This window comes from Paramormyrops kingsleyae, chromosome 6 (genome assembly GCF_048594095.1).
Source record: "Paramormyrops kingsleyae isolate MSU_618 chromosome 6, PKINGS_0.4, whole genome shotgun sequence".
Lineage (NCBI taxonomy): Eukaryota > Metazoa > Chordata > Actinopteri > Osteoglossiformes > Mormyridae > Paramormyrops > Paramormyrops kingsleyae.
Genome location: NC_132802.1, coordinates 2797623 through 2822514, shown reverse-complemented (window position 1 = coordinate 2822514; position 24892 = coordinate 2797623). Strand labels below are relative to the sequence as shown.

At 42.3% G+C, this 24892-nt stretch overlaps 1 protein-coding gene across 1 annotated transcript in view; it reads right to left on the bottom strand.

The window, feature by feature from the left end:
- Positions 1-24892, bottom strand: part of ajap1 (adherens junctions associated protein 1) — a 55314-nt gene that overhangs the window by 8094 nt on the left and 22328 nt on the right. Inside the window, exons 2-4 of the mRNA XM_023793606.2 lie at positions 18769-19511; positions 2114-2201; positions 1541-1783 (exon numbers count right to left, since the gene is read on the bottom strand). Coding sequence (XP_023649374.1) covers positions 1541-1783; positions 2114-2201; positions 18769-19511 — 1074 coding nt within the window. The remainder of the gene's footprint in view (positions 1-1540; positions 1784-2113; positions 2202-18768; positions 19512-24892) is intronic.

Sequence of the window (24892 nt, the reverse complement as noted above, 5' to 3'; positions counted from 1 at the left end):
ATACTGAACATTTAACTAAGTAAATGAATTTTAAGTCTTTATCTTCAAATGTATTTTAGAATTATAACAGTCATTATAGTTATTTTGTTGTTCCTTTAAGATTTTGAGTTCTGTGACTTTACACAGCATAGAATATACACAGCAGAGGGATCCGGCAATACAGTTATGCGTTAGTTCAGGAAAGCGGCGGGGGGGCAGGCAAAGCTGGCACCCCCATTTGACACAACAGTCTGTTGAACAAGACCTTACCATTCTCAAGTCAGCTCCTAGCAAGAGCTGGGGGGAGGGATTCCCCCACATTAAACAATAAAAGCAACAAACGCTGCGATGGAGCAGCTCTTGGCAGACGAGAGGACAATAGGCCGAATGCTTTGGTAGATTGCTATTCACACAAGCATGTATTTTTATTTTAGCATTGATGCAATTCCCACAGGGCATACAGTGAATGCTGTAAACTTGTAATGGATTCACTTCAATAGCCACAAGAACTGATTCCAGCATCATTCAGGCCGCTATCCTCTTAAAAGATAAACCAAGGATCCCTCGCTGCCTTTTGGGTGCAGTGATAACAAGAAAAGTTTGTCCTGAATTAACAGACAACTCCTGTTAAAGGATTATCCTTTGCATCTTTGCATAAGCCATATATATTAGGTATCTTTAAAGAAGACTATTTTATCTTCCATTATCTTCCGGAAAACCTAAAAATTTAAATTGGCAATAAAAATACATTCAGCTTTGCTGAGCTCATTTGAATAACATTTCTTCTCTTCCATAAAAAAAAAGTGCGTCCATAATTTCCCATCACCACAAGTATAAAAGAGGCTCGCACTGAACAGAACACTGAATCATGTCCCAGTTATTTTCAATGGCCTCTACGCTACAAAACAATGCTACTTTGGCTTAGATCATTATCACTGGCTAATCAAATGACATGATTATTAAATAACACTGAGCATTACATCAGGATGAATGAACGGTTGCTCCCACAGAACAGTCCAGTTTAGCTGAGCGCCAATCTGCTTAGTGTCATTTCATCAAGAGGAAATATAGGACAGGGAATGCCCTGGATGGCATTCATACTATTCAAAGTTACCGAGTCCTTTTAAATCCATTTATACAGTCAGATATTTCACTAGAAAAAGTCAAAGTAAGGATCTAGAGCAGTTGTGCTCAAACGTTTTGATCAAAGGTCTGCATCAGATTGCTGTTCAAAGGCTGAGGTCCAGAACAACTTTCAAAAGCAGAACTCTAATGAATGAACAATAACTTTCAATAACAGACATCAATATGTAACAACAACAGGACCTTTTTGACGCATGCTGATCATTTCAACTCTCTGACGTTGGGGAGGATATGACAAGCTATGTGTGCGTGTCGTTTGGTGACGTTAAGGCCCATTATCAGCTGGGTCCGGATTAACGTGTGGTTTGATCGGCATCCGGACTTTGAGAAACCCTGATGTAGAGTATGGGACCCTCCTTCAACGAGGTCACGTTTTAGCTAACAGCTGCCGTCTGGGCCGGAGCAGGTTGGGCTTTACCTGTTTCCATTGTATGCCATTTTATACACCGGGGTGTGCTGGATCATCTCATCGGTGTAGATGGGCACGGGAGTCCGCACACACTCGTGCGAGCACTGTAAACTGTCATTATAGGCGGTGAAGATGTCCACGCTGCTGGGGACCCGCGCCGGGGTGAAGTCGGTCAGGTTCTGGCAACTTTCTTCCTGCTGGTTGATCTTCCTCTGATGGCTATTGTGGCGTCCATTTCCCCTCTGTGCACAGCTACAAAAACACGTACCAAAAACAAAAAACAACAATAAAATCATACCTTGCGCCTCCAGTTTTGAATGTCCAAACCGCGTGAGTCAGAAGCCAATTCAAAAAAACCAGGCTGGAAGTGTGGCCTCTGAAATTAAAGTTTCATTTCAAAGACTTTCACATTGGAATGCAAAAATACTCATCTAATGAAGAAAGTTTGGGGCTGAAAATGAGGAAATGATTATTAGTTTTATTTGTTCTGTTTTTGATTATAACTTAAAATAACTTCACTGGAAATTAATTAATATGACTATGTTTAAAATAAGAAACATGAATGAAAGGAATCTTTCCTACCAGTTCTTAAGGACGAGTGTTGTTATCAAGGCTGCGATGACCATGATTAGAGACACAGTGATCGTAATAATCTGATGAACAGCCAAACCTGACAACAGGAAGAAAAAACACCAAGGGGATCAAATGCAGGATCCGATTCTGGCTTCCAGTTCGCATCTGCCAGTGTGAGATATACATTGATAAAAAAAAATCCCAGCCACAATTTTCACTCAGTGTTAAACCAAACAGATCTGCTGAATCATGAACAGCCTCACACTGACCTATAACCTATGATGTACAATAGAGGGTACTGGGGGATACCACATTTTATTATATATTCAGTATTAGGAGCATCATAAATAGGGTTTTATTTAACATCATCAAAACCATTAGCAAAAAGTATCATTCCTGTTTCCCAATATCCCTAAAAGTTAGTGTTAGTCGACCAGTTCATAATGTCACTGCAGGCTGTGAAGATAAATCGCCCATTGGATTTATCACAAGACTTTGGTATCAACACGTGATTAATGTATGAAGAGACATGAAACATGGAAAAGAAAATACACACAGACAATCGCAAGTTACACAGAAATAATAGTAACAGTACCTGACTGTAAAAATGCAAACATAGACGTAAACTCCCTGAGGCATGCCATGCATTCATGTTTGTTTTAGTTTCACCTTTTCCCTGCTACATTACAATAGCGGCTCAGCGGTAAATGGTAAATACATCATGGGCATTTTGACTGGGATCTCAGACCTTTGCAGCTGGCTCAGACGGCACGTGCTGCAAAGTTTCCTTGAGTTACGGGCCCTTCCTGTTTTGATCTGTTGCCTTTTTTCCTTTTGTTGTTTCCTGTAATTAGCTTCTTTCAGTGAGTTCACTAACAATGCAGAAATAATATAATTTTCATCCATCCATCCGTCTCTCCATCTTCTGACACCGCTTGCCCTATTCAGGGTCGCGTGGGGGTCCAGAGCCTATCCCAGAGGCTATGGGTGCAAGGCAGGGAACAACCCAGGAATGAGCACCAACCCATCACAGCATATGGTAATTTATTGCAGTAAATCACCTTGACCCTGCACTAAATAAGCAGCTGCAAAACAAGCGGATGCACGAATTAACGTCACTTAAGACATGGCTACCAGTTCTGAAGCTTCGCGAATGTGCTGCTCTCATCTAAGTGCAAAATGAAAAATGTCTTGCAAAAACTTCAGACTGGACAGACTTCTTAGCTGAGTTGCTCTGCATTGGTCCGAGAGCTAAAACGGCCAGACAGCCAGCTCTCCCTCAGGGATTGTCCGCATAAGACAGAGCGGGGTGGAGCAATGATTCACAGTTAAGCAGATACCCGTGCAGTGATGATTCACAGTTACACAGATACCCGGGCAGTGATGATTCACAGTTACACAGATACCCGGGCAGTGATGATTCACAGTTACACAGATACCCGGGCAGTGATGATTCACAGTTACACAGATACCCGTGCAGTGATGTGTCACATTACTGTGGCGTTACTGTTCCACATTTCTAAATACGTAAAGTCATCAGCTTAAGATGAAACCAGTATTTGGTCCTTTTTCTGTCCACTTCTGTTTGCAAAGCCAAGCTGTCCCTTATGATGACACTAAAATGACCATATTTGCTTTTGGTCCTCTGAGCCAATTCTATTAAACCAGTATCCTATCCTGGGCAAAATTCCTACTCCTTCTTCCCATTCAATGTCATAGATTTCTGTTCACTAATAATAATAATAATTAGTAGAAGAAGAAGACGAACTAGACACATGTAGAAAGCCTAACTCAGTCTATGTTACCTCCCCAATTTACTGAATGATCAGCTATTAACATACATTATTAGTGAAGATCAGGATCACTGTATGAAGCATCAGGTTTAATGATTGATTTTTTAATACGAATGTGCTAGAATCCCATTACAGTATGAGATTCAGGTTAGGCTCATCCAAACAGCTGAATTTCTGAAATCAGTGAGTGAAAATAATAAATCAAATTTATATTTAAAGAACTGGTCGAGTGGAAAATTTGGATAGTTTAACACTGTGGAATGAATTGCATATTGTATGGAGGTCCGATGTGATGAGGTTTATTATAAGACAGGATTTCAGTTCACGCTGACCAAACCTTTAGCGATATTACCTCATGCATTACACACTGCGAGCTGCCAGGAGATAAAAGGACAGCAGGACACTGGGTCTAGAGGAGGCCTCGCATTGACATCAGCATTTACTACTGCCTCCATGCCCACAGACAGCACTGAAATCCAGCTGGCACTGGCTGCATTGATCACTGTCTTAGGTTTCAGGATAAATAAGGCCAGTGGGATAGTTAGTGGAAGATTAGGATACACTGGTCCACAGAAGAGGTATTGCAGATATGATTTGTTTTAAGCGGTTTTCCATTTACCTCACGGCCTTTGGTTTGATTGGACCTTGCTGTCTGGTACCTATTTGTTAAACAGGAGGTGAAAAGCAAGCGGGCAGCATGCAGTCCAACATTCCAAGGTGCCACCTGCTGCATTTTCTGCATGGTGATTTACCAGCTTATACTTACATGCCCCATGCAGTGAGAGGCTTGGCAGCTCTGAAAGCCTCCAGATCCCGAAGCATGTTATTGAAGCGTCATCTTCGCTATAAGGACCCTAACTTAACAGTTTGCTATCTCTCCAGTTTCTTATTCCAAAATATAATTTGACTTATTTACTCAGCTGGATGTTTAACCAAAGCAATTAATTCTAAGTGCACAAAATGAAAGCAGCCGACCCCCCCCCTCCCCTGCAGTTTGAACTGCCAGTCTTTTTTATTGCCAGTGCTTCACCTGTTGGATGCCCGATGGCAGACTAGTACAATGCGTCTGTGACAGGCTGGTAACGAAAGTGCCCGAGCAGACGGCATCCCCGGCCAACCCCAGAGTGCAGTGCGGCGGCTCCCGCCAGCAGGAAGGCCAATCACAACAGCTAGAAAGGCACCATCGGTGATTCGCAGACCAGCTACGGCACTTCATGCTACAAGTCTCTGGAGATTCCTCTGAATTCCAGGTCTCTCAGCCCAGCCACCGCCCACAAACCCCCCCCCCCCCACAGTTCTCACATTCTCAAAGACCACCGCGGAGTTTGACTCTGGGCAATAGCTAGCCACAGGGCAGCGCCACGTGGGAGGAGTAGGTGGATGTCATGGTGCACCGCACGGCTGCCTGCAGACACACACACTCATCTCTCTCACTCCCTGCCAGGAGGACCCCAAAGAGGGGGGGGGGGGGCATATGCATATGGGAGAATTAAAGGGTTTTAGCTGTGGGCTAAATCCTCCCCACTACCAGCAATCTAAGCCGCGACATCTGCAGAGCAAAGGTGAGGGGAAGGGGAGACATGCACAAGTAAATCCCATTTACATGCTTCACTCAGCCGTCTGCTCACGCACAAGCGGCCTGCCTGTCATTTCCATAAACACACAAGCATTACGTGTGAGCATGTTTCAAATATCCATGTGACAAGAAAAAAAAGTGAACAACGTGCATTCGGTTTAAGAAACGTGCTTCGGGTGAAAAACACGGGTGACAAATGCACCAATTTTTCAAGACTTTTTAAGAAATTGCAGAGTGACTGACTTTAAAAACAGCAGCCAACAGAACAAAATTTCCTTCGAGGACAATCTGCTTCCCTATTTGTCAGCAACAAGAAAATGACTGTATCAAGCTGGGCCTATACGGTTGACACAATCATAGGATGTCAGTTTTCTGATTTCTATAGCAGTTTTCTGGGAGAACGCCAAGATATTCAACCAGTTGCTGAATAACAGTATGGAGTTCAAAGCACAAGCCAGCTGCTTAAATCGATTTCAGAGTTGCCATGGCAACTTATCCAGTGCATTCAAAGGCGGTAAGGACAGATAACTTACTACACCGTTACAGATGCACCGGGAAGCCTACCCATCGCGTGTCCCCACCACAACATTGAAAACAAAGAAATAAACACTGTTTCCACATGAATTGCAATACTTTCGTGCTGATGTATTATTTAAAGGATTTAAAAAAAAAAAACTCAACAGTCAACGCATACATGTCACGTCGACCAGGAAGGTTTCAAACGAAGAACACAAAGTTTCAGCTAGAATGTTTACAATGCTTCTACAATGCTGACATGCCTCAGAAAGACAGTGTTTCAACAGCTATTCATTATACATGTGAATAAACTCAGATTGAATATAACGAGAACCGAGAAACACGTTATGCAAGGAAAACAGTGATTTCATCTGTCCTTTCAGCACCAAGGTCTCCCATTGTATCATCCCATTGTAATGTTCTCCATCACCATGTATCCTATGCAGGGTCAAACTCAGCCTGGCTACACTCCCAGGAATCGCAGGGCACACAGACTGAACCTCAGACTGCACCGCAGGCGAAGAAGGAGTGGGTGCAGAGGATCATAAAGCAAGAGCAATCAAGGGTAATGGCACTAAATCACGAAAAATGCAGAACATTGGGCTATGAGAGAAAAGCAAGAGCACCCGAGGAAACTCACATAGCTAACATGCAAGCTCTTCACACACACACACAGACACACACAGACAGACACACACACACACACAAACACATAGCAGACAGATTAGGCATCTATATCTTTGTGGGGACTCTCCATTAATTCCTACGGGCATAACTCTAATGTTAGCAACGACAACCTAACCCCTACCCAGCACTATCGTTAACCATCAGTAACCAAACAAAATACAAGACTTTTGACATTTTTAGTTTTTTATTGGAGTCACAGATAATAAGTTTTTATTACACTGTGGGGACATTTGCGCCCCCTCCACAATATAATATATATAAGACTGCACACACCAGGATATTCTATATGGGATGCCAAATGCAGCCTGTAGTCATCGCTGGGCTCCCCAATTCTGTGAGTTTTCTGTTGCCTCGGGTTACCACTCAGATTAATGAATATCCCAGTTAGTACAGACATATAAAGCAGACGTTAAACACTTAAGCGGAGACTTCCTCGCTATCCCATAAAACCGTTGTGCTGGATATTCATTTAATTGGTGCATGGCAATTAATCCATTTCCAGATATTTTATCCATGAAAATAATAAAACCATAAATAAATAATAAATTCATAATTAAAGAGCACACACACACACACACACACACACACGGGCGCGCACACATTTAGCATTTGCTGTTTCAGTCTAAAGTAGTTTACTTCTTCTGAACCTTCATAGGGCGTATATTCAATACAATATTCTCTCCATGCGGTATGTTGAACAAATATCACAATGTTCAAGCAAAAAACAGATTAATAATGTCATCTGTGTTCAAGGCGTGACTACATCCAAATTTACCAAGCATTATGCAGATTATTTTTATTATTACTATTAGCTAAAATTTGTTACCATATTCAATAATAATTAATGTATTTGTCATGATCACAAATTAGTTCTTGTTGTTGCTGTTGTTGTAACTTCAGAAGACATCCACTCAAACTATAGAGATGTTACTGTGAAATGAAAACTGTCAGTTCAAGGGTCTCAGATTCTAACTTTTCATTGATTACTAGCTACCGTTAAATAGTTTTAGAAAATAAATTTTCATTGGAGATAATATGTAAGCATATAGACCTAAAATGGGTACTCTGGTTGTTTTTATAAGTATTGGGGTTTTACTCTTAAAGGCTTTTTTTATTGTAGTTTATTCTAGGTGCATATTTCTGGCTGAAATGCTTTTCTTTTCCTCCTAGATGCAGGATTTACCTCTCGATATGTGAAGAAGGCACTGAAACATTAATCACCTGCTTTTGACCAGTATGCCTTTCAGCCGCTGCACTCGGAGCTCGGTGCAGCCCCACCTACAGCTCACCAAGCCCAAAATCCAATTCAATTTTGTATTTTGTGTTTGTAACCCTCAAGTGACTTCAGCCACTTGTTGTGCTTGTACTAGTCATTTCTTGGAAAAATCTTTCATTTTGAATCCCCCTAAGGGCAGTGTAAAGTAAATAATGCAATCACATAAAAACATACAGGTAGGCCTATTGCTTTTTCCCTCACTGGAAACCAAAACAAAGGGGTTCAGTGTTTGCCTCATGGTCCTAACGTTGAAAACATTCCTAAATGAAAAACCTAATGTGATTTCAAATGATTTAGTTTTGTCTTCTGTTTAGCTACATTGTAGAATCTGCAGTCTACATAGATGCCTGAAAAAGTGAGAAACAAAAAACAGGAATGAGACTGAAAATACAGAAAGTACTGTAGGCTCTGTTCTATTGGAAGGGCAGGTATTACAACCATCCTTCAGCGTCTCTTTACAATGCAAGAACGTTTCTTGACAATGTGCTTTGTAAGTATCATTACATCGACGATCTCTGTTCTTATAACGTAAATACTATGTTGCTTGTATGTCACTGCTTTGTTTTACCAAAAATTAACACAAATCAGCCTTTTTTTCTTTTTTTCCTGCCCACCTCAATAAAATATGTGTCAACAACAGAATTACTCCACCATTACATGGGGTCGGAGAAGCCAGAAACAAATAGTAGTGAGCATCAATCAGCAAAGTTTATGCTACGGCGATTTAAACTGGTCCATCGGGAATGTGCTATTACTGTAACTGCTGCAACATTCAGATCGTAAGGGAGTTTATCACTTTTGCGTGATTTTATGCGAAGCAAGATGAGGAAAACCGGGCTGTTCGCTAAAATCAAGAATGGGGCGTTGCAAAAAGCGGAACGCAGTTGTTACAGCATCTAGTTTAATTGATGAAGCCGCTCCGTAATTGCCGGCTGACGGCACTATCTGCCGCTCCGAAGACGCACCCGAATGCATTACTAATGCAGTGGGGAAGAAGACATGCAGACTGTCAGCCGTCGGATAAATGGCACAATTGCCCCACTCTGAAAACCCCCAACCCTTGTAATTAGGGTCGTTCTGAGCTGCTAGCACATGAACTTATTTCACATCCATTTGCATTTACGCGTCTGAGATAGGAAGGCTGTAAGTATGGAGTGTGACGTAATAGATTACGATGCGGAAAGGGCCCGGGGACGTGAGACCTTGCTTTTGCATTAATCAGTGGCGGATCTCCACTTATTTTTTTCTATACAGATCTATTCTCTCGGGGTCTTATGTCAGCAACACTGATTTAAAAAGGTTTTAATACCAGATGTCTTTAAATGAATGAATTGTCTGTGTGTTAACTCCTAAATCCATCCATCCATCCATCCATTTTCTTTACCCAGCTGTCCTGTTCAGGGTCATGGGGGTCCAGACCCCTTCCTGGAGGCTATGGGCACAAGGCAGGGAACAACCCAGGATGGGGTGCCAACCCATCAGAGGTCATGCTACTGTAATTCCAAAGTGTTCTCATAAACATTTATTTGGCTTTTTGAGAAATTGTCCCCCCTCCCCCCCCCCCCCCCCTTGCCATTATGATGCCAAGCTCAGCTTTGGTTGAACTAATCCAGGGATATCAAATGGTGTATATATATGTGTGTGTGGGGGGGGGGTGGGGGTGTTGCAGAAAGCTGTAAATCCAATTGGTCCTTTATCACATGCGGATACTTCTGACTTCTGATTGGATGTAGCTCAGAACTCCTATTTTTCCTTGGTCTTCGGGCTTAAGTGTCACAAAGCCAAGGATGCTGGGTTTCTTTGTAACTTATATCAGTGGTAATAACTGATCTTCTTCACATCACACTCCTGTCATAGTAACTGCAGTATTACACGTCACATGGCATTAGATAACAAAACATAGTATGTCAAGCTGTCATATAATTTCAGTAGCTTCATGCTTGCGATACATTTTGACAGCTGTCCAATGTTACTGTGCAGCTGTATTAAAGAGCGATTGCCAGTTATTCCATCCTATTACGTAATATGACAGTGTTATAATGGTGTTTGTAAAAAGGGATAGTTAAAGAAAATGAACTTTTTTGCTCAGGTTTTTTTTCTCTTGTAATGTATGAAAAGCGCATTTTTTGATTGATGGTTGTGTTTTGCTCTTGGTCTCCTGGTCATCAGCACATGTGTGGGTGGAGAAGCACTCGCACCCCCCCCCCCCCAGTCTGACATGACCGATTCCAGAGAGAGCAGATCGAGGTAAACCGCTAGGGTTAATGACACAAAGATTAAACACAGAGATTACAGATTTAATAGAATTTCTAACTTGTTAAATATTGTGACATGTTGCTATAGTGTTTATGAAACGCAGGGGATTAATAGCAGATTCCGGAACACTACCAAGAAAGACAAAGCCAAACATCGCAAAAACATCTCATTCCATTCATTGTTTTTAAAAAGATCCATGAGATTAAAAATAAGCTCCAGTCTTGAATGGGTAATGCTGAAGGATGTCGACTGGTAAATAATAACTGATGGAGCAAAGATCAAGCAGCATTAACAGAAAAATACACATTATCTCCACAGAAAATTACTCAACAGCCGATATATATTTGATGAGCCATATCCTCAAGAGAAGCTCAGAAATGGATGAAGAGGTCAGATTAGCCCTGAGATGCCAAAAAGAAGTGAGCGAACTGTGCAATCACATTTGGAAAACAACTGAAAGGTTTATGGATCCAGGTTTATATCACAATACGGAAGAAAGAAGACCTGAGACAGTGTTCAGAGTATTGTGACTCAGTATGCAGAGTATTGTGACTCAGTATGCAGAGTATTTTCTTCGTGTAACATGGCAGTAATATTATGCTTATCATCATGTGAGACAGACTAGAGTCTCATATGGAAAGATAATTAAAATTAAAACACAACAAAAAATTAATGCCATGGAATATCTATACCAACTACATCAACTTGGAGTCTGGTAAATAAACTTTTTTCCTGTACCAAAAAGGTGTTACTATTGCCTTCTGTGTCACACTGCTGTTAAAACTGAACACAGACATAACACAACCCCCCCCTCCCCCCAAACACACACACACACACCCAGGGGGGTTACACTGTTATCCTGAAGTTCACTGTGCTGATACCCCAAACTTATGTGCCAGAAATTATTCTTGTTAACTGAGTAGCGGCTGCAGATGTTTTGCTTCAAAGAGGAACTGACTTTTTTTTCCTTTTTTTCATTCAGCCTCTTATAAGTATTTTATGTAATTCATCTGAAAAAAAATAGACATGGAAGCCATGGGAATTACAGCTATGAAAAGAATTCATGCAACAAGCTCTTATGTAATTTTGTAATTTTACATGCGGGCTGCAGCGATTCCACCTTCAAATCTAGACATCACTAAGGTATTAGTTAACTCAAGACAATCCTACTCACTCAGCTAAGTTACTGCCAAGGTCACAAACATCTTCCCTCCTCCGCACTGAGCTTTACACCAAACCAGCAAGGAGACTGCAAATCTCAGGGATCTTCTCCCTTTACGATGCAGCCAACCTAGTCCATGCTTCCACACTCCATTTTGTTATCCATCTTTCTGTTTACCATATCCAAAGGCTTATCTTGGTCTGATGCCAATTGCATGATGCAGGGAATGATCCACTGAATGCGATGTTAGTCCAACATGGCCCATACTGAATGGAGAAGAGATGTGAGGGTCCTGAGATGCCTGCCAAAGCCCGCAGACTCCTCACATGCTACACAGCTGTACTCTGCTCTACTAAGTAAAATCTATTTATAAGATAAAATCAGGTCTACATAAAAACAACTCTGGGTCTTTTACTTCCAGGCTCTAAGAAACCATGCATTCTTTTCTGTATGTGCACACATTAAGATGTACGCAGTTCTGGGGTGTTACGGAATACATGGAATGACGTTACTTATTCAGAAAATAGAAAAAACATAACTGTATTCTTTTACAGTCACGGGAAAACCAAAAGTTGTGATCAAATTCAGGAAAAAAATGTAGATTATTACCAGGATTATACTTAAGAACATAGTCACTCTCCCAATCCTCCATATACGTTGACTGCTACACCGATAATCAATATTCATATCAATGCAGCTAACTCAAAACCTATAACCCTATCATCGTAAAATACCCATTCATCCATCGGTCTAGTCATTCTAACTCTTCATTCTGGTCAGAGGCTTGGAGCCTTTTCCCCAGCAACATAGGACACGGGACTGGGGTACAACCAGTAGCAGAGGAAGCACATCTGCCCCCAGGCCTCATCATTTGTAGGGACCAACTACAAAATTCACGAAGGGGATACTGCCCCCACACCCAGCTGGCAAATTTTACCAAGTGCCCCTTTAGATAACAGACAGTCACGCAAAATTCTAACAATTTACCAAGAACAATTTACCAAGAATTTTACCGAGCGCCATTTTTGATAACAGACCATCATACAAAAATCACTACAATTAACCTTCAGTTATATTTACAAAAAATAGGTTTTTTTATCCGAACCACTAGGGGGCAAAATCGGAAGAGTTAAATAACAGCTCCACAGTATCCACACTCACTTATATTAAGTATTGGCACAATGCAATCAGCACCAACCCAGAACAAGCTGTTTGTTCCATGTTCATTGATTTTTCACAGGCATTTGACACCATTGATCACCAGCGACTCTAATTCACTATAGCATCTCACACTAACTCTGGGCAACCATTTCTTAGTGGACAAGTGTGAATGGGGGAGCTATGGGTTAAGCCGGCAGGTGTCACCAGCAGGGGGTGTTTTATTACCCTTCCTGTTTGTTCTTTGTCTTAATTCACTGGATTATGATATTGCCTGACTCTGTCTGTCCTGCTCTGTAGTTTGAGTGAAGGTGTAGTAGATGGAATGAAAGTTTGAAAGTTATGGGGAAGTTACACGTAAGGACATGAGCAGGAAAGACTTTAATGCTACCAACACTAATAGCAAACAATCTGCATGTTAGAACAACATTTGGGGAGCACTAGTTGCTTCTGTTCTGTCTTAGCTAGATTCTCATTGTGATGAAGCACACGTGTCGTTCTGATATCTTGCGCCACGTTCACACATCATTTATATCCGGAGAATGTATGGCGATGCTGTTGACAGCCTGTGACACAAGGCTGGGCACAACTGAAGCAAGACAGAATTCGCCTACAGCCCGTGAGTTCAATCGACATGCTCAAAGATCCCCATTAGCGCACCGCGTGAGACTCTCACTCGCGGCATTAGCTTATAAGGTCTTCATACGCAGAGAAACCCCACGATTCCCATCAACAGAACCGCACAGCAGCAAAATCTTTGCTTGGGGCCACAAACTGACCTGAAGCAGCGTTTGGAGTATTTGTATTATATAGATGCTTTTAATTGTTATATTTTTATATTTAATTGTGCATTTCAGACATTACGGCACAGCCCCATACCTGTACAACTACAATAATGTCTATCTTGCTAAGACATACAGTTTACATTGTATTGCATATACAAGGATGCCTATAATAAAGTAAATTTTAAACTTTAAGACTAGTAATTAAAAAAGGTAATAAAAATGGAAATAGAGGGAAGAGCTTTTGCCTACTGACTGCAAATGTTCTGGATCGTTTCACTAATTTATAATGCATTAAGTGTGGAATGATGAGGATCCTCTCACAGTCCAAGCCCAAAAAGGCACCCCCCCCCCCCCCCCCAGTCACCTTTCCAGCCCCCCACCCACATATTATCCGCCTGCCTGGAAATGCTCTGTGAGACCCGCCGGTGGCTGGCAATCGCCAATTAGTGCCGTTGTCACAGCATCCATCTTAGCCTTGATTTTCACTGTAGCTCGGACACCAGAAACACTTACCGAAGGAGGAGAAGAGACTGGAACATTGCAAATCACGGTGCATTATCTAAAACCGATTTTTTTTTTCTGTCTGATGTCATCAGCAGCCCTTTGCAAAACTCAATCACTGTAGAGGGCAAAACTTTCTAAGATGGCTGGGAAACGGGTGACCAGCATCTTCATTACAGCAATGAGGCCGTCCTACATTCCGGCGCTCCATATTTCACGGCCAGCGGAGGCAGCCTTGACTAACACCTAAGCACATGTGACAATAAGTCTGGAATAACGGAGCAGCAGAATGAGGTGGAGTTCCAGGAGGGGCTGCGGGGGTCCCACCTCATTACGCGACTGTCACAACACCTGTCCGTGTTCATTTGTGTAACCGTTTCAGAGGCCGGATGTTCAAAAGCTAAACGCGGAGTCGGGAGTGAGGGGCAAGCGATGCGGAAATGGGGCACTGGGACCTGGTAAGGGGAGCTGGGCCTCTGCCACAGCAGACGGGGGAGACCTGACCATCTGACTGGACGTAGAAGGTGTGTCACGCACCATGTGCCTTTTTACCCCGTCCACATCCCAACCAGTGATGCGGGTAGGAGACGCAAAACAGAAGCGATTAAAGGGATTTCGGGAAGGAAATGAGCCACAGCGGAGGTGGTAGCAGGGAGGCCTGAAACACGAATCATGTTCCTTATGTCCTCACTTCCTGTTTGGCTGGATTACTGTAATGAGAGAGGGCCTTTGCTGCATACTTCTGTCAACAGAGCTATGGATCATCACTTCAAGCCAAGATTAAGCCTTTGGGGAGAAAAGATTCATATTTCCCTGAGTTTATTGTAGGACAATAAAGGCGAACATTAAGATTTTTTTTCCCCCATTACCATGGTAACTAGCTTCTTAGTGGGAACAGGCAAGATATCTCCCTTAGGCAGCCTCGGAGGAGGCTTGGATGTTATTGTTCTCGTTTTACTGTCAGATCACAGGGGCCGTGCACGACAAGCTCATCAAAATCATGCACATTAAAAACATACTGCCGTTTACCATAATGAAGAAGCAGCAGGATGCCATATCTGGACATGCAGCTTAGAGCTGCAGGTGCACTGCATAGTGACCACCAAGGTTACTTACCACCGGATTTAAAATAGCCGTCTATATAATTGTAAAATTGCAAGCTATTTGACTTCCTCTGGGTAACAGATTTCCCTAAGTAACAGACTTTTATAAAATAGTACATTATTAGAGATTCCACCAAATTAACTGCTTGCGAAGGATTAAGAGACAATGTGTCTCTGGATTCTGTTATACTTCGATGCTGCCTGCTTGTTTTACTGTTGCAGTTAATCCCCTGACCCCAGAATATGACACCGAGCCCTGAGTTATTAGCACTGAGGTCTACCGTGGTTCTAATCATCTTGTGCTCGTAATGCATCCGACAGCCCCATCTGTGTGGATCCAGCGGAGCCGCATGGTAAATGGGAAACAATCGGGGAGCAGCTGGAGCCCCCCAGCCATAAATCCCCGTCACGGCCCAGTCACCGCGATTGACAGCGTTCCCCCAGTACGTTCTGTTCCTCCATGGCTGCGCCGGGAGTACGTGCCCGTCGTTTGGGCAGGACGTGGAGGTGGCAGCAGGAGGTCCATAACCATCAGAGGGCACAAAGGGCACGGAAAATGCACACTGTCACACGTGCGGAGGCCACACCTACAGTACGTGCAAGTGAATGTTCTACAAGGGAAGTCAGATAGTTCAGCATCGTAATGATAATGAATGATTATCATGTCCAGGACGAGTATCTTCAATAACAGTCTTACACATCACCATGATTTTATATACCTATGTCAGATATCCCAGCTCCACTGGAAGTTCCCGGAGTGTCTGGCTAATTGTCAGCAGCTCCAACACCCACCAATGATGCACAATATCCCTGAAATCTGAATTCTGCAACCACCCTCTGAGTGTGTGTCTCAAGCATCAGACCCCCTCGTGCTTCTGAGCCGTTTGGGGTTTATTGAGTTCCTGTGTTAGTCCTGTAATGAACTCAAGACTTCGCTCTTCCCTGAGAGCTGGGTTTGTAGTTGTTCAGTTCCCGTCTCTGTTTTTCTGAGCAACAAAAGCCAACACTTTGTGTTAGCCAACCAGAAATGCATTACCTGGTTTGGTGGAGAACGGCCGTAAGATGGGAATAAAATAAAGATAGAAAAACAAGTTCAAATAATGAAGATGTAATATCCATTCAGATGTAGTGAAGTTGTAGAGATACAAGTTGTTTTAACTTAGATTTGTAGAAGTAAAGGCAAATCGTTTTGCCGGTCCTTAAATATTTAAGTTAGTATAACTTTAAAATACTCATATAGATTACTCAATAATTGAGCAATTTGCTAACATAAAGTTGAGCCTACAATTGTTTTTTGAGTGTAGGTCACATTAAAGGTGGGAAAAGTTATGAAATGATGGTTTCATTTTTTTACATCACAAAAACCTGCCATTTGAACACTTTGTATATCCAGTGTATGTACATTGAATTGAATAGAATGGTGATACTTTATTCATCCATATTGCGTTTTTATCTCTGCCCATACTGCTCTCCATGAGACATATATGCAGACAAGAGCAAATTTTGAGGTTAAGGGCCTCGCTCAAGGGCCCGATGATGGCGTCAGTCTGCCAGCCTTGGGATTTGATCCCATGACGTTCCAATCAGGGTCACCTAACCGGCTGAGGCACACACAGACAATTTTAGGGGTGCACAGCAGGAGTGAAACACTACCGTAACGTACAGCACATTTGGTGTTATCTAGCTGTTGTGCTTTTTTTGCCAGTGCTTCTACTGAATATTCAGCACAATGTGTACCTCTATCACTCAGATATAAATGAAAACGACCTTTGCAACGCTGGTTAATACTCACAGACCTAATACAAATTCTAACCCAAAGCTGAACAGTGAGCTGATGTTTGAATTCTCATGAGAAATAATCCATATATTTTTAAAAAATGGCTGTTTTTTTTTGCTGAGAGAACATTTCAGGCAGCAACTGATGGTATCTATCAGAACATCTGCAGAAGGTGCCTTTTTTATGGCTAAGCACTAATATAGCTGAAGTGCCTGCGAGGAAACAGCTGGGCAGGAATCACCTTGAAAGTGCTTGAACTCCGTCAGCCGTCAGCCTGTATTTGGTAATTATCTTCTGCCCTTTCTACATCACAGGGACACCCGAATACCCACCCCCCTCCAAACTTCCGCTACTCAGCCCACATCTCCCTCTGCCAGATGCCGGAGAGCTTTTCAAACCGGATCTGGCACGTGAGTCTCTGTGGTCCCCCGCTGTCTTTCTCCTTACACCTCAGCCTCTTTCTAATGCTCCCGTAAATAAAAGTGGAAGAATAAAAAGAGAAGGACCGGACCGTCCTCTGAAAGTGATCGCAATTCCTGTCGACATATTGGGCCACAGGCCGCCGCCGTATCGTAGCCGTCCCGCCCCATGCTGATGAAATGCCCCCAAGCCCATCAAACGTGGCCTGTGATCAATAGCAATTCTCTCTCGCCAGCATTTCGAGTTACTGAGGTCTGTTCCCAGCCGTCATCCACTGAATAGATGATGCCGGCGCAGCCTTTGCCACACAAAGGACAGAAAAATTGCCGGGAACTACAGGCCGTTAGCTTTACAACAGACGTGTTTGCCCAGTCAGGCAACATTCAAAGATACAATTGATATGAAACCTTACAGTCTCTGTTCATGTTTCCCAGGAATATTGCTTTCATCCGGACAGTAGGGCAGTGGATGAAGTTCATTCCACTGAAACAGATTTGAAAAAATTTAACTAGAGCAGCCTCTAGTAGCCAAATAAAAGTTTAAACAAAAGACTGTCAAACATTAAACTATAACGACACTCATAAATACATAAATTGTACATCAAGTCCTTCAGCTGGACACTTTTTCATCTACATACCACTCTATACATAATGTAGGACTTTTCAGACAATGGTATCAATGTAAAATAGATGAACGTAACACAGAAAATTCCTGCGTCTTTATTTTTGGCCAAAAGATCCTTTTATAACTGTCCACCTAGCTGTACCCTAAAGGTCCGCAGCCTGACTGGTTACTTTTATAAAACTGTCACTTGGATGTACCCAGCCTGTAACTGAATGACATCCACGGCAATAGAAATTAGTTGAGCCTCACATAAGCGTTCTTCAGCCACGTCGCCAAATATTGTGTTGATTAATAAAGTTGTTTCATTAATAATTTTAGTCAATTAATATGCGCAGATTCCCCATTGTGCTTAATCCTGAAGATCTATTCCATCGTTGATTTTGCATTCCATCTTGCTAATACTGAGCGTAGCGCTGCTTTGAGCATGTTAATGATGATTACTAGTTAATGAAGGATATTGGCATTTATTATCATTCTTGTTGATTTCATCTACAATTGCTTCTTCTAAGCAGCACTCAAAAATGTGCAGAAATCTCAAAGCACGAACATACAGCCCTCGGGGGATATCAACATAGCAAACAAATTTAAAATTCTTTTGCTGTTAATGGAAAGATCTTTCATAACATTTTCCTCCCTTGCAATACAGACATGTGAACAATACTGTCAAGTACAGGAGCCTCTTAGGATTACTCATGGAGCACTGGTTATCTCAGAATTCAGAGACAATCATTTCCAAGCTAACACATTAATTAAATTGCACACATATGAAAAACCAGAACGAAACTGCAAGCTGTTTCGAACAGAGTATAAATCATCTATGCATTTTATATCCTGTCAGATACCGGTGATAAACCATCCCGCTTATGTTTGCAAAACATGATTTAACAATTGCAAGTGCCTAACAAAACCATTTTTAAAAACACCCAAGGCTACAATAACTTCACAGACAGGACAGACATTTCCCAAGAAGAAAGCAGAGAATCCAAAAAGCTGAGTATTTCTCATAGGAAGCGGCAAACGTGTGACTCACCTGCTGTGTCTCCAAATGGCTTTGCTGGTTTGGCAGTCTCTCCATAGCTAACGCTGGGCGGCGTTGTGCTTTGTCTCCTGGGCAACATGGTCGTTACCACAAAGACTTTTTCGGAGTTTCTCGGTCTCTTGGTGGTTGTGCTGGCGGTGGTGGTGATGGTGGTCGTGGCCTTGACAGACACTGTGGTGCTGGGCACTGCCCGTCCGTCGTCCTCGCTGCCGTCATCGCCCCCGGTCGGCCCCCAGTCAATAAAGCCTGGCACTGTCGTGGTCCTGCTGTCGCGGGATCTCTCACTGGTGTCCCACTTCAGCTGCCTGCGCAGCCGGGGCAGCGACGTGGCAGAATCCAGACTCCTGCCCTCTGGGGAGGCTGGAGAGGCCTGAGCATCACCAGAGGCGGTCTGGAGGGGGCACTCTTCACAGCCGGGCCCCCCGTGGGTTGGGCCTCGCCGCTTTTGGCCTACAAGTGTGGGACTCCTCCCAGCTTTGTTGGTCGGCTGCTGCAGGGGATGGAGGCCCTTCTTCCATCCAAGCCCCTGAGACCTCCACGGTGGCCTGCTTGGGGCCTCCCAAAGAATCGTGGGGCTAGTCTTTAGCCGTGGCACAGATCTGGCTGTGAGTTTGCCCCCCAGGCCAGGAGTAGGGGGACTGCAAGCTGAGAAGTCCATGGTGAGGTGGATAATGGCTAGTAGGATCCAGGTGTGGCATCCCGGTGAGCTCCCTGGTCTTAAAGCAGATGTTGAACTGCAGGGACAGAGAAGATATTTAATGTACTCATTCCCAGCTTTCGCTGAGTCTGCAAAGGTTCTGAATCAGGTAGTAGCTACACTGACACCGTAACTGGAAGAATAAAAATGTTTTCGGAAAGTTACCAACTCTCTGGAAGGGTTATACGCCGTACTATTCAGCAAGCTACCTCACATGAGCTACTACAGCAAAAAAATCCCTTTTAACAATGAATAAAAACAAAAGTCGCTTTTGTTAGAAGTGTCAATCAAGTAATGAGATCACAATAATAAAATGTAGACATAAATACTGGCAGCTATTAGTCAGCACTGAAAATTTCAAACATAACTTATAACTTTCAATGTTTTCTCTAAAAAACAGCCAAGATCTGAATATATCCCTGGGCACCAAGTGGCTAATTTTGGTAATCCCAAAGGAAGTGGGAACACTGTAATCTGGAGTGTAATAAAGTGCATTGGCTCTTACTGTCACAATCATAGACTTGCATTTACATACGTATATTCAGTAGATTCTTTTATCCAAAGCTACGTAGATTTTTTGAGAAAGCAGGGCCAAGCAATCTCCTGGAGCCATTGCTGGGTAAGAGCTTTGCTTTAGGGCCCAGCAGTGCTCTTCCAATCACAGGCACAGCGTTGCTTCAGGGCCCAGCAGTGCTCTTCCAATCACAGGCACAGCGTTGCTTCAGGGCCCAGCAGTGCTCTTCCAATCACAGGCACAGCGTTGCTTCAGGGCCCAGCAGTGCTCTTCCAATCACAGGCACAGCCTTGCTCCAGGGCCCAGCAGTGCTCTTCCAATCACAGGCACAGCCTTGCTCCAGGGCCAAGCAATGCTGTTCCAATCACAGGCACAGCACCCTAATCCACTGAGCCACACACCACACTCATGCCAAAGCACCATATCTGTCACCTGACTGATCCGGCACCTTTCATTGTTTATTGCTGGAGACAAATTATGTCAGACAAGTCAGTGTGCAGTTACCTCAAGTCAAACCAGCACAGCCAGTTTTCCCCTGCGGCAAAACTACATTTATGTCCACAAGTGTCGCATGCTTATGATGCGACGCAGTGCACAGACAGAGCTTTCAACGGAAAACGAACGCTCTCACTTGCAGCTTCCATCAAAACTAAAATACAGCCACGAATAAAAATTTGAATGCATAAAATATATAAAATGACCAATTTTTCACACAACTTGTCCTTTATTCTGATGTCAGCTCAAAGCCTCTTTTCAATAGCAAACGTACAGCTACTAAAAAGTACATTTAGAAACCCGGCCCTGAATGCTGCTGGTAGGAGCAGTTCTTACACTTATTTTTCTTATTAACTCTAATGAAGCAGGTCATTTGTAAGATGTGTTATGGAAAAATATCAGTGAGTGCATCCACTAGGAACCTTTACAGTGTGTCACCCTCCTGCCTCAGAGAACAATATACATTTTCCATATATCAATTACCGCAAAGACAATAAAAAATATTATAAATATCTGACATATTTAGCTATATTTTTAAAGAATAAAGAAGGAACACACACAACTGATGATAAATTGAATTTGTGTGGATTATGAAATTCAAATTTTCATGACCTGTTTTATTCTTTATGTGCGGAATACAAATTATTGGTTTATGTCTGTGACCATACAGTAATTGCTGCTTCTTAATTTTTTGCAAATATCTTGAGCAGTCTTCATGAACACTGTTAAAATTAATTTTAACACTTCTGTTCTATGCGTGCTCAGTCTGTTAAATGAATATTTTTCATCAAATTATAATTGACCAAATGGTAGTTTTTTTACTCTTGTTAAGTGATTATGCATAGCAGCTTGTATTTTGACTCAGTATATTATCTGAAATGCCTTTTTGAAGGAGAATGATAATTACTTTCTGTTTCCTTATTTCAATTATTTTTTTCTCATAGGAAAACCTTTCAAATGTACCATATGTAAAATCTAATTAGTCGTGACGTTAAATAACATTTTTTTGCCGATTTGCACTGAAAGTGCTCCAAATGACTTTACACACACACACACACACACACACACACACAGGATTGTAATTATATCTTTGTGGGGACTCTCCATTCATTTCTATGAGGAAAACTCTAATCCCAACAATGACAACCTGATCCCCTACTCAGCATTACCCATAATTAACCAAAAAAAAAAGGTAAGCCTAATCCTAAACCTAACCATAACCAAACAAAAAAAGACTTTTGGCATTTTTAGTTTTTTGATTGCATTCACGGATCTTTGGGGAACCTTGAAAATGGTCCCCACAATATCAAAATAACAGGTTTATATTACATTGTGGGGAACATTTGGTCCCCACAATGTACTATAAACATAATCCACACACACACTCACACACACACAAAGCTCTGGAAAAAAATAAGAGACTACAGCAAAATTTTCAGTTTCACTTATTTCTCAATTTATGGGTATGTGTCTGTGGAAAATATACATTTTTTGCAAACTCCAGCCCTGGCTCTTTCCTGCTTCTCATGAATGAAGGGCCTCTTCCTGTCTTTATGGGTCTTCAGTCTGGCTTCTGGGAGCCTGATATGAACTGTCCTAGCAGTGCACAGCACACCACTTATTGTTTCCCATTCTTTTTGAAGATCACTTGAAGTCATCCTCTGATTTGTGAGGCACTGCCGGATAAGTTGTCAGTCATCTCTGGTATTAGAAAGCTGCTTCTGCCCTCTTCCTGGCTGCTTTTTGGTTATTGCCGGTGTCTCCTGCTTCACCCTGTTTTTGTGTACTGCTGTCTTAGAAACTTTGAGTTTGGAAGCAGACAGCCTCGCAGCCTTCTTTCTGCAGAACCAGGATTAAACCAGAATTTAAAAATGCAGGTCTCAATTTCTTCCAGAGTTGGGTGTATGTGTGTGTGCATGTATGTCTCTCTCTCTCTCTCTCTCTCTCCCTCTCTCTCTTTCTCTCTCTATATATATATATATATATACAGTAGATGTCTAGAACATGGTATGAAGATCTTGACACATCATTACACAAGTATACTCACACATACAGTTATTTCAGTAATTCTGAGCACGCTAAATCTCCTGCATACGTTTTGCACGCATTGATTTCTGCATGAATGAACATTTCGTAACATTCTAATGTAAATGTCCAAATCATTATTCTTTATATGTTATAATAACATGAGGCATGACAAGAATCATAATTACTCACAGAGAAGCCCCACATGTCAATATCCAGGATCTTACTGAGGACTGACAGCGGATAAGTTGATTGTAAATAAAATACATTATTCAGCCGCTCCTCATACTTCCTCGTGAGAGTCTGGGCCTCAGTCTCCTCTCTGTTCCGTTTTCCGGCTGAACTCTCCTAGGGACTTAAATTACTTTCCGAAACGACTGAGCGGCCCAATAATTAACATAAATGTTTTCCAGGGGAGATTCACCTGAAGGTCATCTGGACATTGTGGGGACAATACTTTCAGCCATGGAACAAAAAAAACACAGAGGGATGGGACACAAACATGTCCCCTTTGTTCTCTTGCTTTATGTAATGATTCATTATGCTCAGTCAAGTGTTGTTTTATAAAACTAGAATTCAAATGCTGTTGAGCAAGCGGGGACAACCCGGGTTTGTGTCACACATGGGCCGTGTGCTCTGATAACACAGGCTGTGCTGAGCAGCGTGCAAACCCTGTGATTAGCTTACAGCCTTGGCTTTAATCCCAGGAAATCGGTCTTGATGTCTTACACTCAAGGAAGTTTATAAATTGCGACTGGAAGACTGTTCATCGGCACAGAAAGATCCAAAAGCATAACAGCAACATTTTACTTACGAAGGTCCATCTATCCATTCTGAGTCAGGAATTAAACCCACGTCCATGGATTCATGCAGGCCAAAGGAACAATAACAAACTGTCTCAATTCTGCTCCTGCAGGGCCTGAATCCAAGACAGTTTCCAATATTTCTCTGCTCAAATACGTCTTAACCAGCTAATTACCAGATTTAGTGTGTTTGAACAGAGAAATCTGCAAACTGTCTTGAATTCTGGTCCCCCGGGGCTGTAATGGGGGAATCCTGCTCTTGAGACTGTGTTTATCTATCATACATCACCTCAACCTTGTTCTAGATAAGCAGTATGAAAAACTTACAAAAAAGAAGCAAAATGGCCGTCATACTGTTTCATTTTTTGACCCCTTCACTTGAATACTCAACAGGTAGCCAGAAGCAGCAGGGCTGAATAGCTGCAGGAAAATCATTTTTATTTTGCAGCCGTAACACAACAACACGCCTACACTCCGCCCACATGCTCAGAATAAAGGAATGCACAGATGATCAGTAAGGATACCAGAAAGCACAATGCAATTAATGCCGTACAGCAAGTGAGTAAGCATCACAAGTGCTTACAGTTTAGGAAAGTATCATTTTAAAGACATTTATTCTCATGGCTAAGCAAACAGAATGGCAGCCTTTGCTCCAAATATAATTACAAGTCACTTGCAGTGTGGTGGGTTCCAGCTTTCTGTGTGTGGAGTTTGCATGTCCTGGTACTCTAGGTTCCCTCTAACAGTACAAGAATATGCAGTGAGGTGAACTGGTGTCCCATCCATGATGTGTTCCACCCTGTTCCCTGTACTTCCGGGAAAGGGTTAAATATGGATAGGCAATCAAACCACAGAATCATATGTTTAGACCAATTAACTAATATTTTGCTCGTATGGTTTAAGAACAAATTTAATTTTTGAACAAACGGATGGATATTGGACTTTGTTTGGCTGCTTTTTCAGGGAAACGTCTCGCCTGCAAAGCCACAAGCTGCCCTTGTTTTGTGTCAATCTTACCGTAATTCTAAGCAGAGTAAATTGCTCATAAACGGATGACATCTTGAGATGCATTGCTGACGTTCCAGCACGGCCCTCAGAAAGGATCAGCACTTCTCAAATGGAGGATAGACAAAGGACCACACTGCTCCCAGGGTAACCGAAAGAGAAATCATAACATTCCTGTACCCTCAATAAGATGTTCTTCAGCTGGGATACGAGCAGCCTGAGGCACAAGGCATTATTAAATGTCAGCCTGCGAGGTCTGGGTGCTAAAAGTACCAGGGCAGGACAGTCTATTGATAAATGTTTAAAAAAGGTGAAATGTTGAACAACACACATTTCTCTGATTTTTAGGAAGAAACACAATACTCCATGACCCAGTAATTCAAACAGGCAGTTCAATGCCCAGTCATTGAGCAATACTGTTTTAATAAAACATACCATCCACAGCTGATCTATAAAATATTTAACTGCTACTTAATATGTAATAAATATATTGCCTGTGCTTACATTTTGCTAGTACAAAATAAAGTTTGGGAAATCGATGTACATATTTGTCTTTTGATAATTATTTCAAAGACT